We start from the raw sequence: 24589 nt of genomic DNA, 5'->3' as shown, positions 1-24589 counted from the left end.
AAATAAAATCACACCGTTAAAACTAACTTCCTGTATATTCTACAAAATGCAGGGGATGGAGGAGAAGTTAAATGGCAGCACAAAGAACCAACAAACAAAACCAGAACATGGACTTCCCACAGAACCACGTTTACTCAACAAGTCAGTGACGTGAACAAATCAAAGGGAGATGGGGAGCAGCTGTTTAAGAGAGACCTTAATCCAGTGTAACGTGTGACCTTGTTTGGATCTTGACTCAAACCAACCAACAAATTAATGCATAGAGACATTTTGAAATAATTGTGGGGACTCTAATTCTATGGGCTTGTTCATTTTGTTAGTATGGCATTGTGACTATTTAAGAAAATGTTCATATATTTTAAAGATGAATATTGAAGAATGTAGGAGGAAAATGACAACATGGCTGGAATTTGTTTTAAAATACTTCATAAAAAATGGGGCGCTCAGGGCACCTGGGTGGCTCAGTCAGTTAAGCGGCTGCATTTGGCTCACGTCATGATTCCAGGGTCCTGGGATTGAGTCCCATGTCAGCCTCCCCGCTCAGTGGGGAGTCTGCTTCTCCCTCTCTCTCTCTCTGCCTGCCTCTCTGCCTACTTGTGTTCTGTCAAATAAATAAATAAATAAAATCTTCAAGAAAACAAAAACGAAAAAACCGGGGCACCTGGGTGGCTCAGTGGGTTAGGCCTCTGCCTTTGGCTCAGGTCATGATCTCAGAGTCCTGGGATTGAGTCCTGTGTTGGGCTCTCTGCTCCACGGGGAGCCTGCTTCCCCCTCTCTCCCTCTGCCTGCCTCTCTGCCTACTTGTGATCTCTGTCTGTCAAATAAATAAATAGAATCTTTTAAAAAATAAAATATTTCATAAAAGAGAAACTGATGAAACTAGAATGGGCAGACTTGGGAGAAGTTTCAAGGAGGCTGGACTGAAACTGGTGAAGGTAGACATGTTTATTAGATGAACGAAAAAGAACAAGAGAAGGATGTTAGAGCAGTGGGGTGACATGTGGGCAGGCGACAGGCCTAGGGAGATGGCAGCATTTGTGTGGTGGGAGAGGACACTGGGGACGTTTGGGGCTGACTTTTCCATTGGACACAGAAGGTGCTGTGCCTGCCAAGATATTCTATTTAAGGACCAACAAAAAGATGTTTTGTTTTACAATTTAAAAAATGGACTCAGGGCGCCTGGGTGGCTCAGTGGGTTGGGCCGCTGCCTTCGGCTCAGGCCATGATCTCAGGGTCCTGGGATCGAGTCCCGCATCGCGCTCTCTGCTCAGCAGGGAGCCTGCTTCCTCCTCTCTCTCTCTGCTTGCCTCTCTGTCTACTTGTGATCTCTGTCTGTCAAATAAATAAATAAAATCTTAAAAAAAAAAAACTTAAAAAAAAAATAAAAAATGGACTCAGTTGAAGAAAAGGTTTTAATACACAACACTGATATATTTGTCTTTACAGCAGTGTGTTTGTAAAATATAATTTTTATTTATTTATTTGTTTTTTTATGGAGGAAGGGGCCCGAAAAGGCAAAGGTGACAAGGGCAGTAGTTCAGAATGTGGCCACAGGGTGGGAAAGAAATGCCCAGAGATGGAGTCTGAGGGAGGTGAGAAGCCTCTAAGTCTGCACTGTGGGGAGCACTCACCGTCCTGGGGGTCCTCCTCCTCCTGGGAGTCATCCTCCTCCTTCTGTGCTCCATCCTTGCATCTCCCAAACAGAGATGCCTTAGGACCATCCTCAAGCTGGGCTAGACACCAGGACACCTGGTTTGAATCACTCTGGACCCTGGGCTGTGCTCAGAGCAGAAGACACTGTCTCCGCTTGTCCAGCCCAGTCTGGCCCAGACTTCACTCCAGGGACCAGGGTAGGGTTGGGAAGAACCTCCACGGACACTGGGAGATGCCTGGGAACTGGGAGGCCCCACCCCGCCTGGGGTCTCCGTGTTCCACTGAGCCTTCCTGGTTGAGGCTCAGTGCCTGTGGGTGCCTGTGCCCTCGGCCTTGCCCACATAGACTTATGCACAGGCTCTTTGCGCAATCACTGTGTGCCCCAAAAGCTGTAAATTAAACCCCCTCTTCCCACACGCTAACTCAGTCATTTTCAAAGCTACTTTCCTGCTGAAGGGGGGGCACCCTGTGGGCATTTCCTTAGGGTCTCTACCCTTGTTTGTCCTCAGTGGCACGTCTGTGTGTGGAAAGGCCTCAGGATTTGGGCAAAGGTGAGGGAGGCAGGAGGTAACTCAGGGAGCAGCTGGCTTTACCCTTCGGGAGGCAGGCAGGGAGGCTGCCCCTTCGGGAGTCCCTACTGTGAGTTGGGAGATAGGGAAGTCGTCTCACATTGGAGCTGCCTGGCCTCTGGGCCAGACTCCTTTCTCAGGCAGAGCAGGAGAGTAGAGAGAGAGAGTAGCTTTCTCTGGGGAAGCTGAGATGGGCTCCCGGCCACCCTGAGCCCCCTGTTCCAGGCCCCAGCTCCTGACCAGATCAGATAGGGCACGTTCCTGCTGTGAGCTGCCTGCTGACTGGGACTGGGCTGACGCAGGCAGGAAAATATTAACCCAGTGGAATGGGCACATGTAAATGTGTGCATGACTCCGTGTGTTTGTGTGTGTGTGCGTGTGTACGTGTGTACCCACAGAGGTTTTCACATGCAAGGCCAGACACAGATATGTAGGTATACATACACACCTGTCCATTCACACATATAGATGCTCACATACAGACATACACAAAGACACAAATGCTTCTCACACATGCAAATTCCCTCAGGATCATCCTCCAAATTCTGTCAGTGAGATTGCCTCCACTAACAAGCCCTCCCTGATAGCTCTAGCTCATACTGGGAAGTAGCAGGCCTGAGCTCTGTGCCTGGTTTCTGATGCTAAATTAGGCAACATGACATAGGCCTTAGAGTGGAACAGGCTTGTTTTGAATTCTGGTTCCTTGTTTGTCCTTGGGCCAGTGGCTGTGCCTCCTGGTCCTATCTTCATCGGTCTCTGTTCCCTCTGTCCTGGACACCCACGTATGACTCTGAAAAGGATGAGAGGCTGGGCTGTGGGAAGGGGAGTCTGGTCATTGGAGAAGGTCAAGGTTACATGCTGTCCTGGGTCGTGCTTGTGCCCCTATCCCTCCCCAACCTAGCCCCTGCTTCTCCTAGGTAGGGGGCCCTGGCCTCCTAGGGCAGGGGACAGAGCCCTGATCTGGATATTCTAGGTCTGGGTGATCTTGAGCAAGTTGTTACCTTGCTCTGAATCTCAGTTTCCCTATCTCAAGAGTTTGAAAGGTGACACTTACTTGGGTGAGACTTAAGGGTCCTTTCTTTTTTGAGAAGGAGAATCTTTATGACTTCAGGTGATTTCAGAGAGACCAGGGTCCCTTGAAGAACGCACGTTGTGTTCCCACAGCCATCCCCGCTCCTTCAGCCAGAGCATTTTCTTTCTTACTGATTGATACACAGGCTCCTAAGTTATACACCGTATTCGGTGGCTCAAAAGAGTCTGAAAAACCCCAAGCGTAAAACAATTTGGTTTTTTAAAAAATAAAAATATCTATAGTTATATATATATATGTGTGTGTATATATATATATGTGTGTGTGTGTGTGTGTGTGTGTGTATATATATATATAAAATCTATAAGATTTTATTTATATATTTGACAGAGAGATAAAGAGCACAAGTGCAGCAGCAGGCAGAGGGAGAGGAAGAAGCAGGCTGTCTGCTGAGCAGGGAGCCCAATGCAGGGCTCAATCCCAGGACTCTGGGATCATGACCTGAGCCAAAGGCAGATGCATCACGGACTGAGCTACCCACGCACCTCCTTAAACAATTTGACTGAAAGTAGTTTGTGTGATAAGTTAATCAAATAGAATATTGGTTGAAATAAATAATTAGCTGAAATGATTAGGTTTTTTACACATCAACACTTTGGTGGATATTTTGGGGAAAGTTCAGAGAAGTTTTAACATCTTTTGGCAGTTTTCTTTCCTTATTCTGATTTTTAAAAATTTTTATTTGCATTTTCATTCCTAATTTTGGATTTTGGCCTCTTGTATCTGCTCCATGTTGTTCCTAATAGGGAGGAATTGGAAACATTTAAAATAGGGGACAGGGGCGCCTGGGTGGCTCAGTGGGTTAAGCCGCTGCCTTCGGCTCAGGTCATGATCCCAGGTCCTGGGTTCGAGCCCCGCATCGGGCTTTTCTGCTCAGCAGGGAGCCTGCTTCCTCCTCTCTCTCTGCCTGCCTCTCTGCTTACTTGTGATTTCTCTCTGTCAAATAAATAAATAAAATCTTTAAAAAAAAATAAATAAAATAGGGGACAGTTGTGTCCTGTATAGTCACATATAAGATATGGATATAGACCTGTTAGCATGGAAAGATAGTCTCAATAATGTTAGAGGGGAAAAAAGGCCTTTACAAAGTAAGTTTCATTCTACTTATTATTGACCAAGTAGGAAGGGGATATGTGTATATATAAAAGGATTAGAAGGAAATCTACCAAAATGTTAATAATAGTTGTCACAGACGGAAAATGGGTCTTTTAAGTTTTCTTTGGCTTGTTTGTATTTTAGCTCAAAACAGAATAAAAGTATCTGAGATTCTTTTTATTTGTTTTCTATTAAAAAAATTTCCGCTCCAATGATAGACAATTATATCTGCTCGACTTGCTTGGCTATGTGTTCATAAATGTTTAAATTTTCAGTTAGGTTGAACATTAATGTCCCCAATTACCAATTCACATTGTAAGATTTTTAGTGTAGTGAGTAAGAAACAGGAGGTGGAGAGGACCTGGCTGGCTCAGTTGGTATAGCATGCAACTCTTGCTTTTGGGGTTGAGTTTGAGCCCTATGTTAGTTAGGCTTAGAGCTTACTTTAAAAAAAAAAAGAAATAGAAGGTTGATGAGCACTGGGCTATTTCCAAATTTTCACTAGCAAAAGAAAAAATGTATTGCAGACAAAATGAGAATAAGAAAACTAAATTTCTTCAAGAGGGACTAAATGCTGAGAGGTACATCACCATTTGACAACTTGCCCTGTAGCACACTAATATTACCACTTCATTTTCAACCCATTTATATTTCCACTAAATTTGTTTCTTACTTACTGGGCCACTGTGCCTCCATAAACCTTTTCTTGGGCCTGGGTGGGAGGGACCACATATCCTCCCACCCCATTTCTCAGGTGAGGAAACAGAGGCCCAGGGGCAGGATGGAGCCACTTCTCTAGCCCTCTGCAAGCCACTCACAGAATGTGTTAGGTTTTCTCACAACCCCTCTGGGGTTCAAATGGCTTCACATAACCACCAGCACCGCACCCTCCCTCACTCACCTTGGAGCACTCAGCTTCCCTGTCATCTCTTCCAGATGATTCTTGCCTCCCTCCAGGCTGGCTTAGCTGCTGCCTATATTCCGTCCACCTTATCGCGGCGTCTCCTGTGTCACCTGCTGTTTATCCATCTCTCCCAAGAGACAGACAGGACCGTGTCTTCTCTACATCTGGGTCTCCAGTACCTCGCCCAGTAAATGAGCCAGGGTCTCGATCCCTGACTAACCAACATGGATCCTGAGTCCCTCCTTCACCAACCTGATACCCGCCCAATCCAGGTCCACCCAAGCACTGCCCTCATCCAAGACCCCAGCTTCACTTTTGACCCTTACCTTACTGTGACCCTGACAGTACACACCAGAAAGGAATAAAGGCATGTGTCTCATATGTCCAAAGGTTATATCTCTCCCTTCCTGAAAGAAGCAGTTACTATCCTGAGCCCACCTGAGTCTGCAGAGTGGAGTGAGGGGCAGAGCCTCAGTTGCAAGGGGGCAGCAGTGGAAGAGTTTGCTCCTTAAGGACAGCTTCTGACCGGGAAGCCCTCAGATTGCAGCCTCCCCCTGCCTCTGCCTGCAGAGTGACCTGCAGGGCAATTTGGGGTTGGGACACGGACAATGTGCGTTCAGACCTGGCTTGGTCTATTGGCACCCTCTAGAGGACAGTTCTGTTACCAGAGCTAGCTTTGGGCACCCCAATCCTATATGGCCTCCCCACCAGCCTCAGTGCTCCCGGACTTACTGCCCACTGCCCACCACTCCCCCTGGCAGGTCTCCTCACAGTCTGCAGAGCAGCAGCCACTCCCCGTGTCTCAACCCGAGTCACCCGCTCAAACACCACAATGCCCCATCCTTGGAGGCCCAGTAATGCCCTGGCTCCAGAAGTCCACTCAGATGGCAGCTAATCCCCTAGCTCACTCCTGACCCCACCTTAGTTACTAAGTTTCTGTAGCTCTGCCCTGGGGCCCCATACTCTGGTCCAGCTTTGGCCCCTTCACAGAGGTCTTGCTTGCTGTTCCCAAGGGAGGCATTTTCCTGAAGATGGGGCATAGGTTTTCCCTTCCCCTGCTCAGATGGGGGTTCCCAGGAGGTGGCCCAGGCTTCTCTCTGCCAATAGACGAGGGACCCCAGAAGACCAGGCTTGGCTCTGTCTCCCTTTTCAGAGCGGGGTTTCCCTGCTAACATGGCTTATGTGTCCTCCTTCCCCTGAGATGGGGAGGGGCCTGAGTTTCTCTTTCCTTCTCCAGAATGGGGGTTTCCTGAGGATTGAACTAGGCCTCCTCCCCAACCCCTCCACCTGGCTGTTGATCTCCAGATCTTCCCATCTCCAGTCCCCATTCTGCACAGCTTTTCCCACAACCAGGGGCTCCAGAGCCTCTGTGCCCTCCCTCAGGTCTGGGGCCCCGGGAGGACTTGCTCTGGCTTTGGGGTTGACACCCGGCTTGGAGGACAGGCCCTTCCTCTGGGACCCATCCTGAGCTCTACCTCTGACCTCACAAGGGCTGCCTCAGAACCTGGTCTCCGTGGCGCTGCTGGCAGGAGAAGGGATGCTATTTTAGGCAGTGTGTCTGGACTTGGCCCAAGTGGCACGGGCCAAACCCCTGCCCCACTGACCTCTCCCCTAGAGGAGCAGAGCAAAGCAGTGCGTGGGGCCACCCCAAGGGGGGGCCGAGAGGCGGGATTTAGGCTGGGGACACAGGGACAGTGGCGTCACAGCCAGGGGTGCAGCCAGAGCCCGGGCCAGTCATGGAGGAACAAGACCAAGACCTCCTGTAACTGATAAGCCGCCAGGGTGGATGCTGAGGAACATAAGGCCTTTCAGTAGAGTGAGTTGTGTTCCAGGCAGGGCTGGAACAGGGGGCCTCGCCTTCGGTTCAAGCCTCAGTGCTACTTCCTAGGGGACATATGGTTTCGGGAGAGATGACCATGGGACTAGCTGGGGAAGGAACTCCAGCTGGGAGTTAAAAGCCAGGATGTTGGTTCTGGTTTAGTCCTGAGTTGCTGTGTGACACAGGCATGTCCCACGCTCTCTCTGGGCTCTAGTTTCCTTACCTAGAATTTGGCTATTGGGAGGAACAGCAGTGCCGCAGAGGCCGGGAGGCCGTGTAGGGCTGGGGTGTCAGGAGAGCGCTGGCCAAGGAAGAAGGAGAGCAGGCAGACCAGACCCTGGACCAAAGCAGAAGGCATGCAGATCAGAGAGATGGTTCGATTGCTGGCTTAGCTGGAGTGGTTTCTCCCCTGGGAGTTCCCTCCTGAGGAGCTGGGGCTGGGGGTTGCAGGGTCCTGCAGTCAGGACTAGGGATGTGATCTTGTGCTGCAGCTACAGGGAATCTGGCTAGAGAACCAGGGGACTTACAGAATGGGGAAACTCAAGGGTTACCCCTGTGAGGTCATTTGTGTGGACAATGGGAATACGCTGGGGAATTTTCAGGAAAGGTAAGAGGGTGGACTTTGTTCTGAGGTGGCACTATGGACTAAATGAATTCTCAAGACTTCACTTGTGAGTGTGTGTGTGTGTGTGTGTGTGTGTGTGTGTGTGTGTGTGTACTGGAGGAAAAGGCCCTGGAAAATCAGAATTGAAGTCAGCAGCAAGAGGGCTTGAGGTTAGACTCAAGGCAGTAATACCCAGATATATGAGGGTGGCACCACTGAGGGGAGGCTGTGGGCATCTCCACTGTCCAAGCTGGCAACCTGGGGAAATCAGGAGGACCTGTGAAGAGCCTGGTCCAGGGGTCCCGGAGACCCGCAAGGGTGAGGGGGTGGGACTCCAGGGCCTTTCCCCATTGGCTGAAGCACAGCCACACCCCTCCTTGCCAGCTTGGCTGGTTGAGAGATTGGAACTGGCAGGACCTGTCCCTGTGTCTTCCCCGCTGGGAGACTGAGGTCTGATGAGAATGTGGGGCCAAATTCTGTGCCCCCTAGCCCTAATGACCTCTCTTTGGCTCTGCAGCATCTAAAACTCTCAAAGACGGAACATGGCTCAAAGAGATAAGAAGAGGAGGTAAGTACCCTACTCGTTTTCCTCCTCCAGCCTCTCATCCCCCACCCACCTGCACACCCCTACTCTCTGCCTCTCCCTCATGGCAGCTGACCCTCCCCAACCCCCCTCCTTCCCATTCCCCGCTGGGTCAAGAGGCTTAGAAGAAGGGCCTTTCCCTCCTGGGCCCTAGGCTGGGCCCTGGAGGGTGACAGAAGGCTGAGAAAGAACTGGGTGAGGGCCAAGGAGTTGGTGAGTGGATTCCAGCTGCCTTTATGTAGGTGGTGCTCAACAGAACTGAACTCACCGCTTCTCATCCTCGCGGGGTCAAGTCTCTTTGGGGTACAATAAAAGCCAAGGTCCTTGCAACGGCCCAGGGCCTGCCCTTCTAGTCCTGGTTTCTTCTCTGACCTTCCCCCATGCTGTCCCTGCTGTCTCCCACTCCAATCACACTGACCTCCTTTCCTTTCCCTCAAATATGCTCAGAATCCTTCAGTGATTTCCCCCTCTGCCTGCAATGCTCTTCCCTCACCTCCTCCTGTCACCTTCTCAATGAGGCTTTCCCCAACTGCTCTACTTAAAATCATACCCCACCCCGTTTCCTTGCTCTATTTTTCTCCATAGGCCATACTACCTTCTTCCTTCCTTCTTTCCTTTCTTTGTAAGATTTTTAAAAATATTATGAGAGAGGGACAGAGAGCACAAGTGGAATGGAGGGAGGGGCAGAGGGAGAGGGAGAAGCAGGCTCTCAGCAGAGCACCAACTCTGACACTGACGCGGGATTCACCGCCTGAGCCGAAGGCAGCCGCTTGACCACCTGAGCCACCCAGGCACTACCCCCATAGTACGCAAATGTACTTGCTTATTACATTTCATCGCTGCCTGCCAGCTCTGTGTGAGCAGAGAGTTTTGTCTGTGCACTCCTGCACAGACAGAATGAATGGCTCCCCTTTGTGTTGGACTCTCTCTGGGGCCTTAGACACTGTTTCCAAAGATCCACTGGCATCCCAGTTGAAAACAGCCTCCATACCCCAAGCCCACTCCTCTTCCCGTGACCTCAGCTCAGCCCAGGATCCCTTTCTCCACTGCTCAAGCCAGAAGTCAAGACCCTGTCCTTGACACTTCTGTCTCCCCATGCCTCGTATCAGGTCACATCTCCTAAAATATCTAGACTGTGCTCACTCTCACCATTCTTTCCCCCTCGACCCTCCTCCCTCACAGGCACATTAGGCCACCACCTGCCCACTCTTCAGAAGTCTCTGCAGGCCTCACCTCCCACCCCCGGCTTCTCAGCTCTGATGGCGCTGCCGTTAACCATCAGACCCACTAGATGAGTGATCCAAGGGTGGAGACTCGGTTTGTACACTGACTGCTGGGGCCCGGCTGGCTTACAGGTGGTTGGTTGATTAGATCATTAAATGAGCTGGGGAATAGGAGACTCCGTTAGCTGGCCAAGTTGCTAGATAAGTCGTTAGTTGAAGGGTTGGTTGGTGAGTTATTAGCTATTTAGCTCCTTCATAGGCAGGTACTTAGATAATTATCAGGTTGGCCGTTAGCTTCTTGGCTTGTAGGCCGGTTTTTCTCATTCTACACCCTTTCCTTGAGCTATCTCATCTCTGCCCAAGGATCAAATGACCACCTGTGACCTCTGGATGTGTGTCTGTAAATAAGACACTACCAGCTGCCTCCACATTACCGGCCATCTCCACCTAGATGTCCAGGAGGCTCTTCAAACTCCACACAGCCGTAGGGACTCCTCATGCTCTGCCTAAGCCTGCAGCTTATCTCCTCTGCTCGCTTGTCATTCTGCTGTTCTGCCCGAAGCTGAAGACATCACTGACCCTTCTTCCCTCTTCATTTCCCTCTTTAGCCAAACACAAAGTGTGTCATTTTGACTGTCTTCTGGCCCTGAGGCTTTCTGCCATCTGGCCTTGTGCCCTCTCTGCCCACCTCACGCTACTTTCTCTCTTTCTCTCTCTCTCTTGCCAGCCCATCCTTGGGGAGTCCATCTACACACTGTCTTAGCGGCAAGCCTCTGCCATGCCATTCCAAGGCCCAATTTCCCCTGACTCCCAGGATGCTCCTTCATCTGGCCAGCCTTCCATTCTCAGCCCGTTTCCTCTTCTCTGGGTCCCCCTCCCACACCCCTCCTCGAGGTCATTTGTTTCCTCCCTGCAATCCAGTGATGCCACCTTTCGCCTGTGGCAACACTCCTCACGCTTTATAGTGATTACTTCATTGTTTTTCTTCTTGAGAGTTTTTCTTCCTGAGATCAGGGGTCCTGACAATGTTTTCTATGACAGCGCTTGATTGTAGTAGGCATTTGATAAATCTCTGGGTGAGTGGCTGGTTGGTGATTTGTTGCTTACTGTGTCTCACCAGCTGTGTGGTAAGGAGGAAGGGGTCACGGTTGGAAAGTTCTCTTGGTGTCCTTGGCTCCCGCTCTGTACACCTCTCCACTACCTCTGTGGTACTTTCCCAGGACCATCTTGGGTACCTGCCTGCCTTAAGCTACTCACAGGCCCTTCTTCAGGGCTGAGGAGCTGGTAACAGGGGCAAAGAGACCCCCCCTCCCGTGCCCCACCATGATGCTGCATGGGAGCTGGAGCTGGATGGACATTGGTAAATTGTCCCTTGACTCTATATAACCCTCCATATGCTCAGCCCTTGGTTTGTTTTCCTGGGATGAGAACAGAGCAAGGACCCGGGTGGGTGAGATTAAACACAGGGTCTCAGCCAGGAAAATGGAAGGTGTTTTATTCATGCCTGATTTACGATTCTTACTCCCTTTACTTATTCTGTGCTGCTGTAGGGCCGGGGAAATCTCGGGAAGCCTGGGGTGCGGTGGGGGTGATGTTGCTATCCCAGGATGAAGAGGCAGTTGAGGGCCTGGGGTCAGCTTCAGGCATTCAACAGGAGCAGGGTCACCAGTCTGACAAGCACTAAGGCCACACTTAGAGGGCTCTGTAGCCCTCCTCCTCCTCTTTAGCCTCCAGACCTCATCTCCTTCCCCAAACCAGAACTCTCTACCCCACCCCCAACAGATGATGGGACCCGTAACTCATTTTTTTGTCTATCTCTTCATCCAACCATGCATTTATTAAACAAATATTTTTCAAGCATATACCATGTGCCAGGCCCTGTAGGAGATTCTGGGGATCTAGCGGAGAGTACAAGAGATGAATTCCCCAGTTTTTATTCAGTGGACAATATCTGTTGCACACCTACTCTGTATTTGGCCCTGTGCTGGGCAGGTGAGCATACAACAGAGGGGAAGACCCAGTCCCTCCTTGCCTCCCTCTTCTCTCTCATTTGTTCATTCCTTTATTCACGCACAGAAGTCTGTTTGTGTCAACCTGGTTGCGGAGCCTGCTGTACTTCGCAGATACTTTCCCCTCTGGCAGAACCTGATGCAAGTTTCAGGCCTCAGTGTTTAAGGAGCCCTGAGCGGCCTTTGCCACACCCTGTGTTTGCAAAGTGCCTTGCTATTAACAGGTCCTGCCTGATGCCTGCCCTGTGTTCTCAAAGCTTTGGCTCCTGCAGACAGGCAGGCAGACAGACTGACGGGCAGCTGAGCCCCCTCTTCTGCCTGCCCTCTCCCATCTGCTTCTCCTCTGGGACTCACTGGCACCACAGATGGCACTTTTCGGCTCCCCATTACCTTCTCTGCAGAATGACCTCTTTAGTGCACCCTTCCCACTGGTCCAGTCCCCTCCAGAAAGAAGGGACCTGGGGCACCTGGGTGGCTCAGTGGGTTAAGCCGCTGCCTTTGGCTCAGGTCATGATCTCGGGGTCCTGGGATCGAGTTCCGCATCGGGCTCTCTGCTCAGCAGGGAGCCTGCTTCCCTCTCTCTCTCTCTCTGCCTGCTTGTGATCTATCTCTGTCAAATAAATAAATAAAATCTTAAAAAAAAAAAAAGAAAGAAAGAAAGAAAGAAGGGACCTAGCCTGGCCATCTAGCACCAGTCCCTCTCCACATTCCTGTGGCTCTTAGTCATCTCTCATCCCAGCTCTACCAGCTGCCCTGGGCAAGAGGAGGTGTGTGTGGGTAACCTCTGGGTTACCCATTAACTCAGCCATGACCTAAAGGGCCTATGGCAGCGAGTACACTCGAGTCTCTTTCCTGCCCATGGGCTTGGGCTGCTGCTCCATGTCCATCTGCAGCTCCAAGATGGTCTCATCGCCCACGGTAATCACAAGGATGCAAGCAATCATGCAGAAGGAGATGGTGCGAGAGTTCCTGGCTGAGTTCATGAGCACGTATGTCATGATGGTGAGTGGGTAGATGGCACAGGGTGGGTGGGTTCTGAGGGAGGGACAGGAACCTCAAGACCTCAGGAGGGTGGGACTCAGTGAAAGCAATCCATGACCCCCTCCCCACCACTGACCTCTGGGTCACATTATCCCTTCTCCAGCCTTGGAGCTGGGCTCCTGAAGGAGAAGCATAAGAAAGTAAAGAGAGAGCTCTCTTTTCCTGGCCCTCTTTTTGGGAAAGAAAGAGATCATAGTATGTGGGTAAAGAACAAAACCATGGGCTGGGGTGCAGGTGTCAGAGGGCATGGTTGGAACTGGAGAGAAGGGAAATTAAGAATACAGAGATTAGAGAGAAGTGTCACTGAGCACCACACTTTGAGAATCCTGAGAGCCATGAAGAGGTGTGGAAGGTTTTCACGCTGGGGAGTGATATGTTCACATTTGGATTTTAGAAGGTGTCTGGGGTGCAGTGTGAGCCTTAGCAGAACTGGCAGAACTGGTGGGAGGAGAAGCAGTTAGGAGGCTGTTGACCTAGGATAGAGAGAGGGTGATGACTGGTCCAGGGATGGAGGAGAAAGCATACAGTTGAGGGAGCTGTGGAGGAACCAAGACTTTGCAAGCAGCAGATGAGGGTAAGTGTTGAGGAGGCCACTCTGGAGCCCAGGACCCACTTCAGGGTGAGAAGCAAGGTCAGTCTGGGTGTGCTCAGGTGAGGTGCCAGTGGAGACGTCTGGGAGCTTGGATATGAAGGTCTGGAGCTCCAGAGAGGGACCTGGGCTGCAAGTAAGGAGTTAGAGCTCATCAGAATATGGATGGTGGTTATAAAAGTGTTCGGTGAGAGTGCACAGAAAGAGAAAAATAAGTTGAGGACAGAACCCTGAAGAGGAGCACGCAAAGAAGCCTGAGGAGGAGTGGTCAGAAAAGTGGGAGGAGAAGGGGGGGCTGTTATAGAAAGGAGGGCCCACAGGGAGGGAGTGGTCAGCAGTGGGAGGCTGCAGACAGGCCAGAGAAAGTGGCTGCTGGCAAGGGTCTATAGGGATTAGCAACATGGAGGTCACTGGGGACCTCAACAAGGGCTCTTTTACTGGCTGATGGGACAGAAACCAGACTGCAGGTGGGATGTGAGGTTTCTTAGAAACACCCGCCCTCTCTCCACCTACAGCAGTCAGCCTCTGCCCTGAAGCTGTAGCCATCCCTGTCTGAATCTCATGGAGGCCCCAAGTCCATGAAAAGAAGGGGCAGCTCTGGGAAGGAAAGTCAACGTGGAAGTGGGGATGAGAGAGTATGAGAGTGCCTGAGTGCATGTGGTTATGTGTGTGCACAGGGGGGAGTATTACTGGTTGTATGTGTGTGAGTGTGCATTGAGCCACAGTATAGGAGACACTAAGTGTAGGAGACACTGGACCTAAGAATCCTGATTCTGCCACTGAGTCACCAGCTGGACCTGAGCCAGTCTCTCTGCGACTGAGTCTGTCTTCTCAGGTATTTTATTTTTATTTTTAAAAGATTTTATGTATTTGTTTGTCTGTTTATTTGAGAGAGAGAGAGATAGAGAGAGAGCATGAGCAGGGTGCAGGGGCAGAGGGGGAGGAAGAGAGAGACTCTTTCAAGCAGACTCCACCCCTGAGCTGGAGCCTGATGCGGGGCTCGACACCATGACCCTGAGATCATGATCTGAGCCGAAAGCAAGAGTCGGACGCTCAACTGTCTAAGCCATCCAGGCGCCCCTGTCCTGTCAGTTAATTAGCATGTTGTTGAATTGGACCTTCGTGGGCTGTGGAGCTGTTTGAGTCCTGCTGTCTTCTCAATGTGTGATCTTTTGCAAGTGTCTTGACTCTTTAGAACTTTAGCTTCCTTGTCAGTAAACGTGACACTAACATCAAGCTGGCAGACACCCAGTACACATGCAGGACATATGCGCTGGTCTCTGGTCATGACATGTGCTCGCAACTGCCCTCCCCTCCCCGCCTCCTGTGCTTTTCCCTTTCCCCATTACTTGCCTTCCTGTTTTGACTCCTGAGCAGTGAGGACAGCAACTGGATGGTGTCCAGCCTTAATCCAGGGCAAAGTCATTCATTTATGACAAGACATTCCAGCCTCGTGAGGGCTGTTAAACCTTGGAACCATGGAGGTGGGAGGGCACCTCCTCAGAGTGCTCTTAGGGGAAGCCGGCACCACCCACATGCACTGATGCCTTTCCATGTCCCTGTTTCTCTTCCTTTTTTTGAGATTATTATTGAGCTGTATGCCAGGCACGATGATGACAAGTCCCTTACATATAGTATCTTCTCAAATCCGCACAGCAAAGCGTTGTGCTCCTCCTATGAGGGAGGTTCTATTATTATCCCCACTTCACAGGTGGGGAAACTGAGCCTCCATGAGACTAAGTTACTTATCCAACGTCACATTTTAAGTTAAGATCAAATCCAGTCCAACCTAATATCACAGCCTTGACCCTTAGTTTCTATACTCTCTATCCCTTAGCTTAACTACGGCAGGATTTACAACACTCTGGCTTGTTTGTTCTCCCCCCAGCTGAGGTAAGGCCCTTACTTTCAGGCTTTTGGTAGTCTCTGGGCCTCAATTTCCCCATCTGTAGAACAAGAGCAGAAACATTTGCCAGGCAGATCTGCTGTGAGGTTGGAAGGGAAATAACACTTACAAAAGAACTCTGAGGTTTAAGCTCATATAGGACATTGTGTTGTTGTTTGCAGTTGTTGGGCCTGTGCCGAGAAGTGGGGGCTTTTTCGGTTATAGAAAGCTCAATGAGTCATCAGGGCGAAGGTTTTGCCAGAAAAACTAGTGTGACCTTGGGCCCCATTTACTGCAGCCAGGATGAGGGACATGGACTGTTCTTCCGGAGCCTCCCAGAGTGCTGTGCTCAGGACTGGCCTTGTGGCGATGGGGACTGGAATGGGCTGGGCCACATCCACCCACCAGGGAGAGGAGGAGCTGGGCCATTAGGGCCCTGGAAAAGCAGTTGTCAACAGGAGCCAGAGAGGGAGGAGTTGCAAATGTACACGCCATGGGGACCAGACAGTGAAGTCAGAGTGGTGGGGACTGTGGCAAGCGGCAGAGTGCCGGCCTGCACAAAGGCATCTCTGCCACTAGCCCAGCAGACTGTCGACACACAGGGCGGGACGCAGGCCAGCGTTGCCCGGGCTTCTGATTTTTCAAGGAGCCTGAAACTTCTGGTGGTCAAAACCAAGGTTCCCAAACAAAACCTTTGCTCTGGATAGACTGGCCCATGGGCTGCCAGTTGGCAACCTTGACACAGGAGATCATGTGGGGTTTAGTGACTCATTCATTATTTTTAGCAAATGGTTTTGAGCTCCTGCTTGGAAATGTGGACCCTCGGTCTTCAGACCCTCCATGTGTGCTCCAGCCTCTGCACCTCCTGTCAGCCCATCCTGGCCTCACACCCTACACCCTACCCCATCTGTTCCTGTCCTCTCCTGCCTCATCCTACCCTTGACCTAAGTTTTCCTACGTCTGGGCTCCCCTGCACCTGTCCTAGAGCCCTTGGGGGACCTACGTGGCCCTGCTCAACTCTTTCTCCCCTACCCTATGCAGGCAATTCCACTTATTCTCAGGCTTTCCCAAAGCTGCTCTGTACTCTGCCCCCCACCCCCTGCTTTTTTAAATCAGCAAATGGCTGGATTGCTAGCTTGACGGAGAAAACCATCAGGCAGGCTTCCTGCGTCTGGCTTCTCACCCACCCATCCCTGCAGCACCAGGCTCCACTTACCTGTGCATCCACATTTTTGGCGAGGGCGGGGTGCCTCCTTCATGGAGAGCCCCCCACTCCGGCACCAGTCCCACCCTCCAGTCCACTCAGGTACTTTGTTCCATCCTGAGGCAGAGCGTCTCCTTCTCTCAGCCTTGCCACGCTGAAGTCTCTCTACTTAAACCGGCACAACACAAAACATTCCTCCCTTCCCCCGTGAGCCCCTTCAATGATCATGCTCTCCCCCTCCCTCCCTCCTCAGGCAGGTTCTCAAAGAGATGTCTGCACTGGTACCCTTCAGCTCTTCTTCACCACCTACTTACCTCTCAATTTCTGGGATCTGGTTTCTGTTCCCATGGCCTGATGATGCGGTGCTCAGCACATTATAAAGGACTGCCGGATTGTCACATCCAGAGGGATGCTTTTCAGGCCTTCATGCACTTGACCTGGAGGCTGCATGTGGCCTTGGGGACCACACCCTCCTGGGAAACTCTATGTCCAGGGCACATTCTCCCTTTGTTCCTCTCCCATTTCAACACCTCCATCTGGGGTTTCTGACGCCAACCTACATGGTGCAGCTCACAGTCGACCATCCTCTTACCTTCATCCTCCCTGAAGGCTCAGCTAGAGCTCCCATGTCCACAATTCTCTAGGCTTTCTTTTTTGAAAACACTAGAACAGAGCTGTGCAAGGGACATACAATATGAACCACATATGTAATTAAAAATTTTCTAGTCCTCACATTAAAGAGGTAAAAAGCAACAGGTGAAATTAATTCAAAAAAATTATTGCATTTAATCCATATAGCCAAAATATTACTACCAGTTCAACATGTAATCAATATAAAATTATTAATAAGATATTCTACATTCTCTTTCTCCTACTAAGTCTTTGAAATCTGGCATGTACTTTATTTACACTTAGCGTGGGTCTCAATTTGGACTGGCCACATTTCAAGTACTTAGAAGCTGCCTGTAGCTAGTGACCATCATATTGGAGGATGAATCTAGACTTCCATTTCCAGCAGCCTTGATATGTATAGGTCCCTCAGAGACAGCGTATCGAAAGCACAGGGAATTTTCAAAGGAGGTGCTTTCCAGGTGTGGCTTTAGAGTAACGAGTTTTCAGAATCTGGCATCTGGAACTCCAGACAGAGGGAACAGCACATGCTAAACTACAGAATCATTCAAAAACAAGGCACGCAGGGAGCAGTGTGGTTGTTTGGTGTTGAGGCTGTTTGGCATAGCTGACTGCCTAGATTCGAATCCTGGCTCACCCCGTGAGGGTTGTGTGCTTTGGACAAGCCGCTCAACTTCTCTAGGACTTGGTTAACAATCTGTCAAATGGAGAGAATAAGAGCACCTAACACACAAGCTGGTGTGGTGTGAGGGTTAAAGGAGGTGATAGATACAACTTGCTTACAAGTGCCTGACACACAGTAAGTGATCAATAAGTGGTTATTATGGCTTAGTAGTAATACTATTGCTGAACGTAGAGAACACTGGAGCAGATAGGAAACTGAGAGGCACCATTTATACAGGGTCTTAAATGGTGCCCTACTGAGTTTGGACTTTATCCTAGAAATGGAGGGGAGCCAGTAAATGTTTGAACAAGGGCAGACAAGATCAAATTTTTCTGCTAGAAAGGTCACTCTGGCTGCAAGAAGGAGGCTGGGTGAGATCTGGATAGAATGAAGGCAGAGCTGACTGGTGTGAGGGATGAGGAGGAGGAAGCTCTCACTTGTGACATCTAAGTTTCTGGCTTGGCCGACTGGGATGGGGAACATAGGATGAGGATCACATTTTCTGGGAGATGGTGAGCTTTCAACATAGAACCTTTGAAAAACCCATAGATGCCTTTGAAAAACCCAGGCTCCCAGCAGGTATTTGAAGATAGGGATTTAGCTCGTAGGTGGAAGTTTGGGGCATTTTAGTGCATCAGGCTTATCTGAAGCCATAGACATGGTAAGAAGGCCCAGGAAGAGTGACTGGAGAGAGACATGAAAGCGGTCAAGGATGGAGCTCTGGAGTCACCCATATTCATGAGGCAGATGAAGGAAGAAGAATGTGGGAAGGAACTGCAGAGAGGGAGGCTGCGGAGGTAAGAGAAAACCAGGGGAGACAGAGATGTCGTGGAGGCCAAAGAGGGACTTTCCAGAAGCCCAGAGTGGTTAAGAAGGTCAAAGTTAGCAAAATCAAGTAAGACAATGTCTGAAGGGATCATGAGGAAATCAGGAGGCTGGAGCCCTTGGGGAGACTTTTGGTGTCTGTGACATGTGGAAGCAGGAGCCAGACTGAAGAGGGAGAGCTAAGGAAGGGATCAAGGAGCCAGCCAGTGTGTCTTTCCTAGACCCTGGCCCACACAGGGAGGGGGTGTCCAGGGGTCCATGGCAGGAAGGAAGAGACCCGAGCCTCTGGGAGCTGTCAAGGGGAGGGTGGAAGATACAGGCAAGAGGGAAGTGACTGGAGAGGGATAGAGAAGCTAGGCACAGGACCAGAGCTAAAGGGGAAGGCGGATATAGATTCCAGTGGGAGCTGCAGGAGGTTAAGTGAGGGCCTAGCTTCAGGCCTCTAATCTTCCTGTGAAGGGGGTCAGTAGGGTTTATTTTCTGAGGCGATCCAACAGTTAACGGATGAGCAAGGGCAAGAAGTTCAGAAATGACACCCAAGGGCATTGGAAATGTTGCTGAAGGCAAAGGAAGTAGAACCTCATTGGGCTCCCGGGGCCACTATGTGTGTAGGGGCTGGGGTTCTGGCAGAGTCCAGTCCAGAAGTTTGAAGATCCCTTGAAGAAACTTCCTGCAGGTTAGGCTGAAGTATAAGATACTCTGAGGGGTTCAATCCACACCGGCCATGCCCTCCTTGAAGCCCTACCCCTACCCTGAACATCAGGTGGGCTTGGGGACTAGGGGCCTGGATGTGTCCTTAAGAGCCCCTCACATTGCCACTTTCCTCCCAGCTCCTTGTACAGCCCCACTTAGCTCTCACTGGTCACATCGTAAAGGAAAGTCAGGGAGGAAAATTTCTGGAGGAAGAGGGCATGACAGAGGGTCTCCAGCAGCAATACATGGTGGCCTGGGGCATAGGGGTGAGGAGCCCAATCTGAGCCCGAGCCCTCCTGTGAGGTTGGGGCTTCTGTGCAGGTGATCCCCTCAGAGGCCCTCCCTTGCAGGTGTTTGGCCTCGGCTCCGTGGCCCATATGGTTCTAGGAGGTAAATTTGGGAGCTTCCTCGGTGTCAACTTGGGTTTTGGCTTCGGAGTCACCATGGGAGTGCACATGGCAGGGAACATCTCTGGTGAGTGCTCCCGGGGCCCCATCTGATCAGCAAGGCCAGGTGTCCCCTGCAGGCTCTTCCTGCCTACCTTCAGGCAGCCCCTTCTCTAAGTCCACCCAAACCCAATACTCATTGGCCTCGGGGGAGGGAGAACACCCTGAACCCCTTTTTTCTGACCCTCTCTGCCCAGAATCTAGAATCTTCATAAGCCTGGCCCCACATTTTTACTAGCTGGGTCAACTTAGGCAAGTTATTTAACTTCAGTCTCTCACTTTCCTCAATGGTGAAATGGGGATGGTAGTCCTTGCCTCGTGGGGTCTTTGTGAGGATTAAATGAATCCATTCCATAAATACTAGCTGTTATTATTATTATTAGGCTAAGCAGGGAGCCTGATGCAGGGCTCAATCCCAGGACCCCAGGATCATGACCTGAGCAAAAGCAGACGCTTCACCGACTGAGCCACCCAGGCGCCCTGCTCTCATATTGTGCGTTATTTTTGTTTGTCTCTGTTCTCACACCTCTGACACTTCTGCCCCTCCCCGCAGGGGCCCACATGAATGCAGCCTTGACCTTCACCAACTGTGCACTAGGCCGCATGTCATGGAAGAAGTTTCCTGTGTACATCCTGGGTCAGTTTCTGGGTTCCTTCCTGGCTGCTGCCACCATCTACTGCCTCTTCTACTGTGAGTGTCCTGCCCTGGGTTGTCCATCTCTGGCCTCAGCCTCGTCCTCTGAAACATGGGCAGATCCAACCCCAGTGTCCTCGTCTGTGAAAACATCTGGGGGAGAAAGCCTTGGAGGTGCTCCCCACCCCTGGATCCTACAGCTTTAATCCTGGGACTCCAGTGGGGTTTAGCTGGTGGTAGGTTCACACTCAGTCTGTGTCTCCACAGCAGCCATTATCGAATTTTCGGGCGGACGTCTGACAGTGACTGGCCCCATAGCCACCGCCAGCATTTTTGCCACCTACCTTCCTGACCACTCAACGCTGTGGAGGGGCTTCCTGGATGAGGTCAGTGGCCCAGCGTGGATTCCCCTCCTCAAGCCCTCCTCACCTAACAGGCAGCCCTCACAGGAGAAAGGACAAGAACTCTGGTTGGGCTCTCTGCTTGTGGGTTGGGGCTGGGGGCACTGCTGAAGCTCTGTGGTTTGGCTAGGGGCCCCAGAGGGCTACCACGGTGTCTGCTCCCCAGGTGCTGGTGACAGGGTTGCTCCAGCTATGTCTCTTCGCCATCACGGACAAGGAGAACAACCCAGCACTGCAAGGGACGCAGGCCCTGGTGATTGGCATCCTCGTTGTTGTCATTGGCATATCCCTGGGCATGAATACAGGATATGCCATGAACCCATCCCGAGACCTGCCCCCCCGCTTCTTCACTTACATTGCTGGCTGGGGTATACAGGTCTTCAGGTACTGCCCTGCCCAGCCCATTCCTGCACATTTTCTTGTGGGTGCCCTGCATGCAGGGGGTTGGGGGTGATGTGAGGAGCAGCTCGGGAGAGTCCTGCCCAGCTCCCAGGTGGCCTGGGGAGACAGGTGTGGGACCCCATTTCCCCCAGATGAGCACCAATGCAAATCCTGCTCTTAGACTGAATGTCAGTCCTGCCCCAGGACAGGCTCAGGGGCAACTCTAAGGCTAGAATGGGGGTCACTCCTCGACTCTCAGGCCCTACTCTCTGTCTCAGCCTGAGTGGACATGGGTACTATGCTGGGGATCAGTGCCTTCATCAGGCCTTTGCCTCTTGCCTGCAGGGCCCGGGACTGGTGGTGGGTGCCGGTGGTGGCACCGTTCCTAGGTGCCTACTTAGGTGGCATCATCTACTTGGTCTTCATTGGCTCCACCATCACACGGAGGCCCCACATATTGGAGGACTCCATGATGTCTGAAGACCGCAGAATACCTGTGTTGCCCAAGACCATGCCAAACCCAGCCATGACGTCTCCCCTCACCCCTGTTTCTGTGTCTCCCACAGTCCAAACTGTCCCCCCCTTAAGTGACCCCATCCTCCTAGAGCAATTCTAAGAAAGATTATTTGTGACCCTATCCCCCCACTCCAATAAAGAAAGCCTTGTCCAACACAGCGGCACCCCCACTTCCTGGGTGCCTCCTGTGGTTGGGCTTCCCTACTGGATTCTTCCAGGAACTCCAGGGTTATGCAGTAGTACAAAGCTGGAGCACAGAGCTGAGGGGTCTCTAACTCCTTCCAGCTTTGGGAACTGGGGTGGAATGGGGGAAGAACTAACCTATGGCCTCAGTAGGAACAGGAGATTAAAGGATGCCAGACACAGAATGATGGACTTTCGAGGCATAGGGTAGGGGAGGGATGGTTTTGGGGAAAGGACAACAGTTAGCTGGAGGTAAGCTCTGGGGATACTTTGAGCTTCCCTGGGATGGGACTCCAGACTCTCTCAGTTTTGGCTAGTCCTAGACCAGACAAAGCAAGGCCCAAGCATGTAGATCCGAGTTTCTCAACTTTTTTATTTTTTTTTCATTATTGCTCCCCTTAGAAGCCTTTTAGACATTTTCTTTCTTAATCACATGGTATTTTAATACCACAGATGTACTATATGTGTTTAAGTATTGTGTGTGTATATATATATATATATATATATATATATATATATATATATATGTGCTTTATACAAAATAGAGTAAGATTTTTCCATCTTCCTCTTCCAAGAATCGATGTTCTTACCTTTGGAGGAAAAACCACCCCCCACCTTGAAAAGGTCTAATGTAGACTGAAAGTAGGTGAAGGGTTGGTTTCCTCTTTTTGCCACCAGTGCCAGAGCTCTCCTACACTCTTTCCAGAGTCAGAAGGAAGATGCGGAGAAGGAAGTTCTTCCAAAAGATGCAGAGACAGGAAATGGCTTCATGGGGTTCAGGGGACAGGCATAGAGGCTGGGGAGCGGGCGGTGGCAGCCAGCATCCCCACTCACTCTGGGATCAAGCAGGAATTACCCGGCTTTCTGGGACTCAGAAAGCATCATCCATGGTTCCTGTCATTGTCCATTTAGCCTTTCAACAATTCCTGAGAACCTCCTGTGTGCAGGCCCTGCCTGGGCAACGGAGATGTTGAAGTGGATGAGGCTGAGCCTCTGCCTTAGAGGAGCACAGTCTGATGAGGATGGGTAATCATGAGGAAGGAGCTAAGTGGCAGAGAGGGGGGCTGTGGGGCTCAGAGGGGGCTCACCATCCAGCTGTGGGGCAGGGGCAAGGGATGGCTTCCCAGAGAAGGAGGCAGAGCCAAGTGGAGGACAAGTGTTGTCCTTTCTGGGGTTGGTTGCTGCACTTTGCAGTTTGAGGAGATGGAGGCGAGGAGGCTGGGCTTTCTTTGGGAGTTGGGACATGGTGAGATGAGATTTAGCAAGCCCGCCTGAGCTGCAGTGTGCAAGCTGCTGGGAAAGGGGGAGATTGGAGCTTGCGAGGGTGTGGTGAGAGGCAATAATCCAGGAGGAGCAGCAGATGGGAGAAAGGGGATTCACCAGATACGGAGGAGGTAAAGCCCACAGGGCTTGGGCTCAGATTGGGAGGAGTGGGCAAGGATGCGCTGGCGATCAGGCTGACTTCAGTTTTTGGCTTGGGCCTGGGGCACTGGAGATGTGCCACCTGAGCGTTCATGGGAAACAAACTGATTTGGAGAGGAAGATAAGTTACATCGTGGGCATGTTGAGTTTGAGTTGCCTGTGGGACTTGGGGGTAAGAGGTGTGTATCTTGAGCAAGTTATTCCACCTCTCTGGGCTTCTGTTTTCTCATTTGTAAAAGGGATCGTGTATTACCTACCATTTGTGTTGCTGTGAATATTCAATGACATAAAATGTGTACTATGCTGAGAACAGTGCTTGGCACAGAATAAGTGCACAATAAACAATTATGACTTATATGTGGTCTGGAGATCAGAAGAGAGTTGAAGACAGCGATTGAGGAAGTCATGGTTGTGTGGATACCACGGGGGCCATGGGAGAGTGAAAGGAGGGTCAGTGAACCGTCCTAGGAGCATGGCTGGGAGGTGGCTGGGAGGTGTGGAGTGCGCACCTGACTGAGGAGGTGCGCAAGGTGGGTGATCACAGGGCCTACAATCAAAGACAAATGTCCATCAGGAGGGGAGCAGATACTTACCTTGCCGTACAGTCACAGACAACAGGACATGACACATCGGTGAAAACTGAGGCACGACAGCTTCCTATAACAACACGGACAAAGTGTGGAAGGCATAAACAGTAGACTATATACAGAATGACACCAGGGGTATCATTGAAATACAAGCCAAAAGGAATATATTCTTTGGGCATACACGTGCGATAAAACTACTTTATTTTTTAAGATTTTATTTATTTTTGCAAGGGAGAGTGAGCACGAGATAGGGGAGGGGCAGAGGGAGAAGCAGTTTCCCTGCTGAGCATGGAGCCTGACATGGGGCTCGATCCCAGGACCCTGGGGTCATGACTTGAGCCAAAGGCGGATGCTTAACCAACTAAGCCATCCAGGCATCCCCAGATAAAACTACTTAAAAAAAAAAAAAGGGGGATAGGGGTGCCTGGCTGGCTCAATCTGTGGAGGTGTGACTCTTGGTCTTGGAGTTGTGAGTTTGAGCCCCACATTGGGTTAAATAAAATCTTTAAAAATAAAAATAAAACAAAATCTTAAAAAAAAAAAAAAAAAAGGATGATTCGTCCAGGGAGACAGAAATGGGAGATGAAATGGGGAAGAGCTTTGGGTAGTACAAACTATTACTTTTCTAGTTCTGGAGTTGGAGGTCAATTTATAGGTTTGTAAATGATTGTGCTTTGTAACATATAACTGTGATATATATTCATTTGTAGGTATCCTATGTTTTAAAAGATGAAGAAATAACCACAGCATGAGAACAGGTTATTGAAAGTGATAGGTATGGAAGGTCCAGGGATGAAGGGGAGAGGTTTGACTCCCTCCCCAAGTCAAGAGGCTTGACTATGTCTGACATCTCAAAGTGAGAGGAGCTGAGCCAGCAAACCAGGCCTGGGAGTGACCAGGGAAGGGTCCACAGCTGGAAGTCCCAGCGAGATGCCTCCC

General features: G+C 50.6%; 1 protein-coding gene across 5 annotated transcripts; it reads left to right on the top strand.

Annotated features, from left to right (window-relative positions):
- The first annotated feature begins 6873 nt into the window (after positions 1–6873).
- AQP7 (aquaporin 7) lies at positions 6874–23373 on the top strand. Of its 5 annotated transcripts, none has more exons than XM_047700169.1 (8): positions 6874–7127; positions 8252–8302; positions 12443–12551; positions 19431–19554; positions 20080–20217; positions 20431–20546; positions 20728–20945; positions 21288–23373. In XM_047700169.1, exons 2-8 carry the CDS (start codon positions 8277–8279, stop codon positions 21556–21558), a joined length of 1002 nt encoding a protein of 333 aa, XP_047556125.1. In that variant the 5' UTR covers positions 6874–7127; positions 8252–8276; the 3' UTR covers positions 21559–23373. The 5 variants fall into 5 exon arrangements, with proteins under 5 accessions (XP_047556125.1, XP_047556123.1, XP_047556126.1 ...); XM_047700167.1 differs by having other exon boundaries at positions 20428–20546; XM_047700168.1 differs by lacking the exon at positions 6874–7127 and adding an exon at positions 7719–7737 and having other exon boundaries at positions 20428–20546.
- The last annotated feature ends 1216 nt before the right edge of the window (positions 23374–24589 follow it).

The sequence above is a fragment of the Lutra lutra genome, chromosome 13 (assembly GCF_902655055.1).
Source record: "Lutra lutra chromosome 13, mLutLut1.2, whole genome shotgun sequence".
Taxonomy (NCBI): Eukaryota; Metazoa; Chordata; class Mammalia; order Carnivora; family Mustelidae; genus Lutra; species Lutra lutra.
Note: the sequence above shows the minus strand (reverse complement) of the source record. Positions and strands in the feature narration are given on the sequence as shown.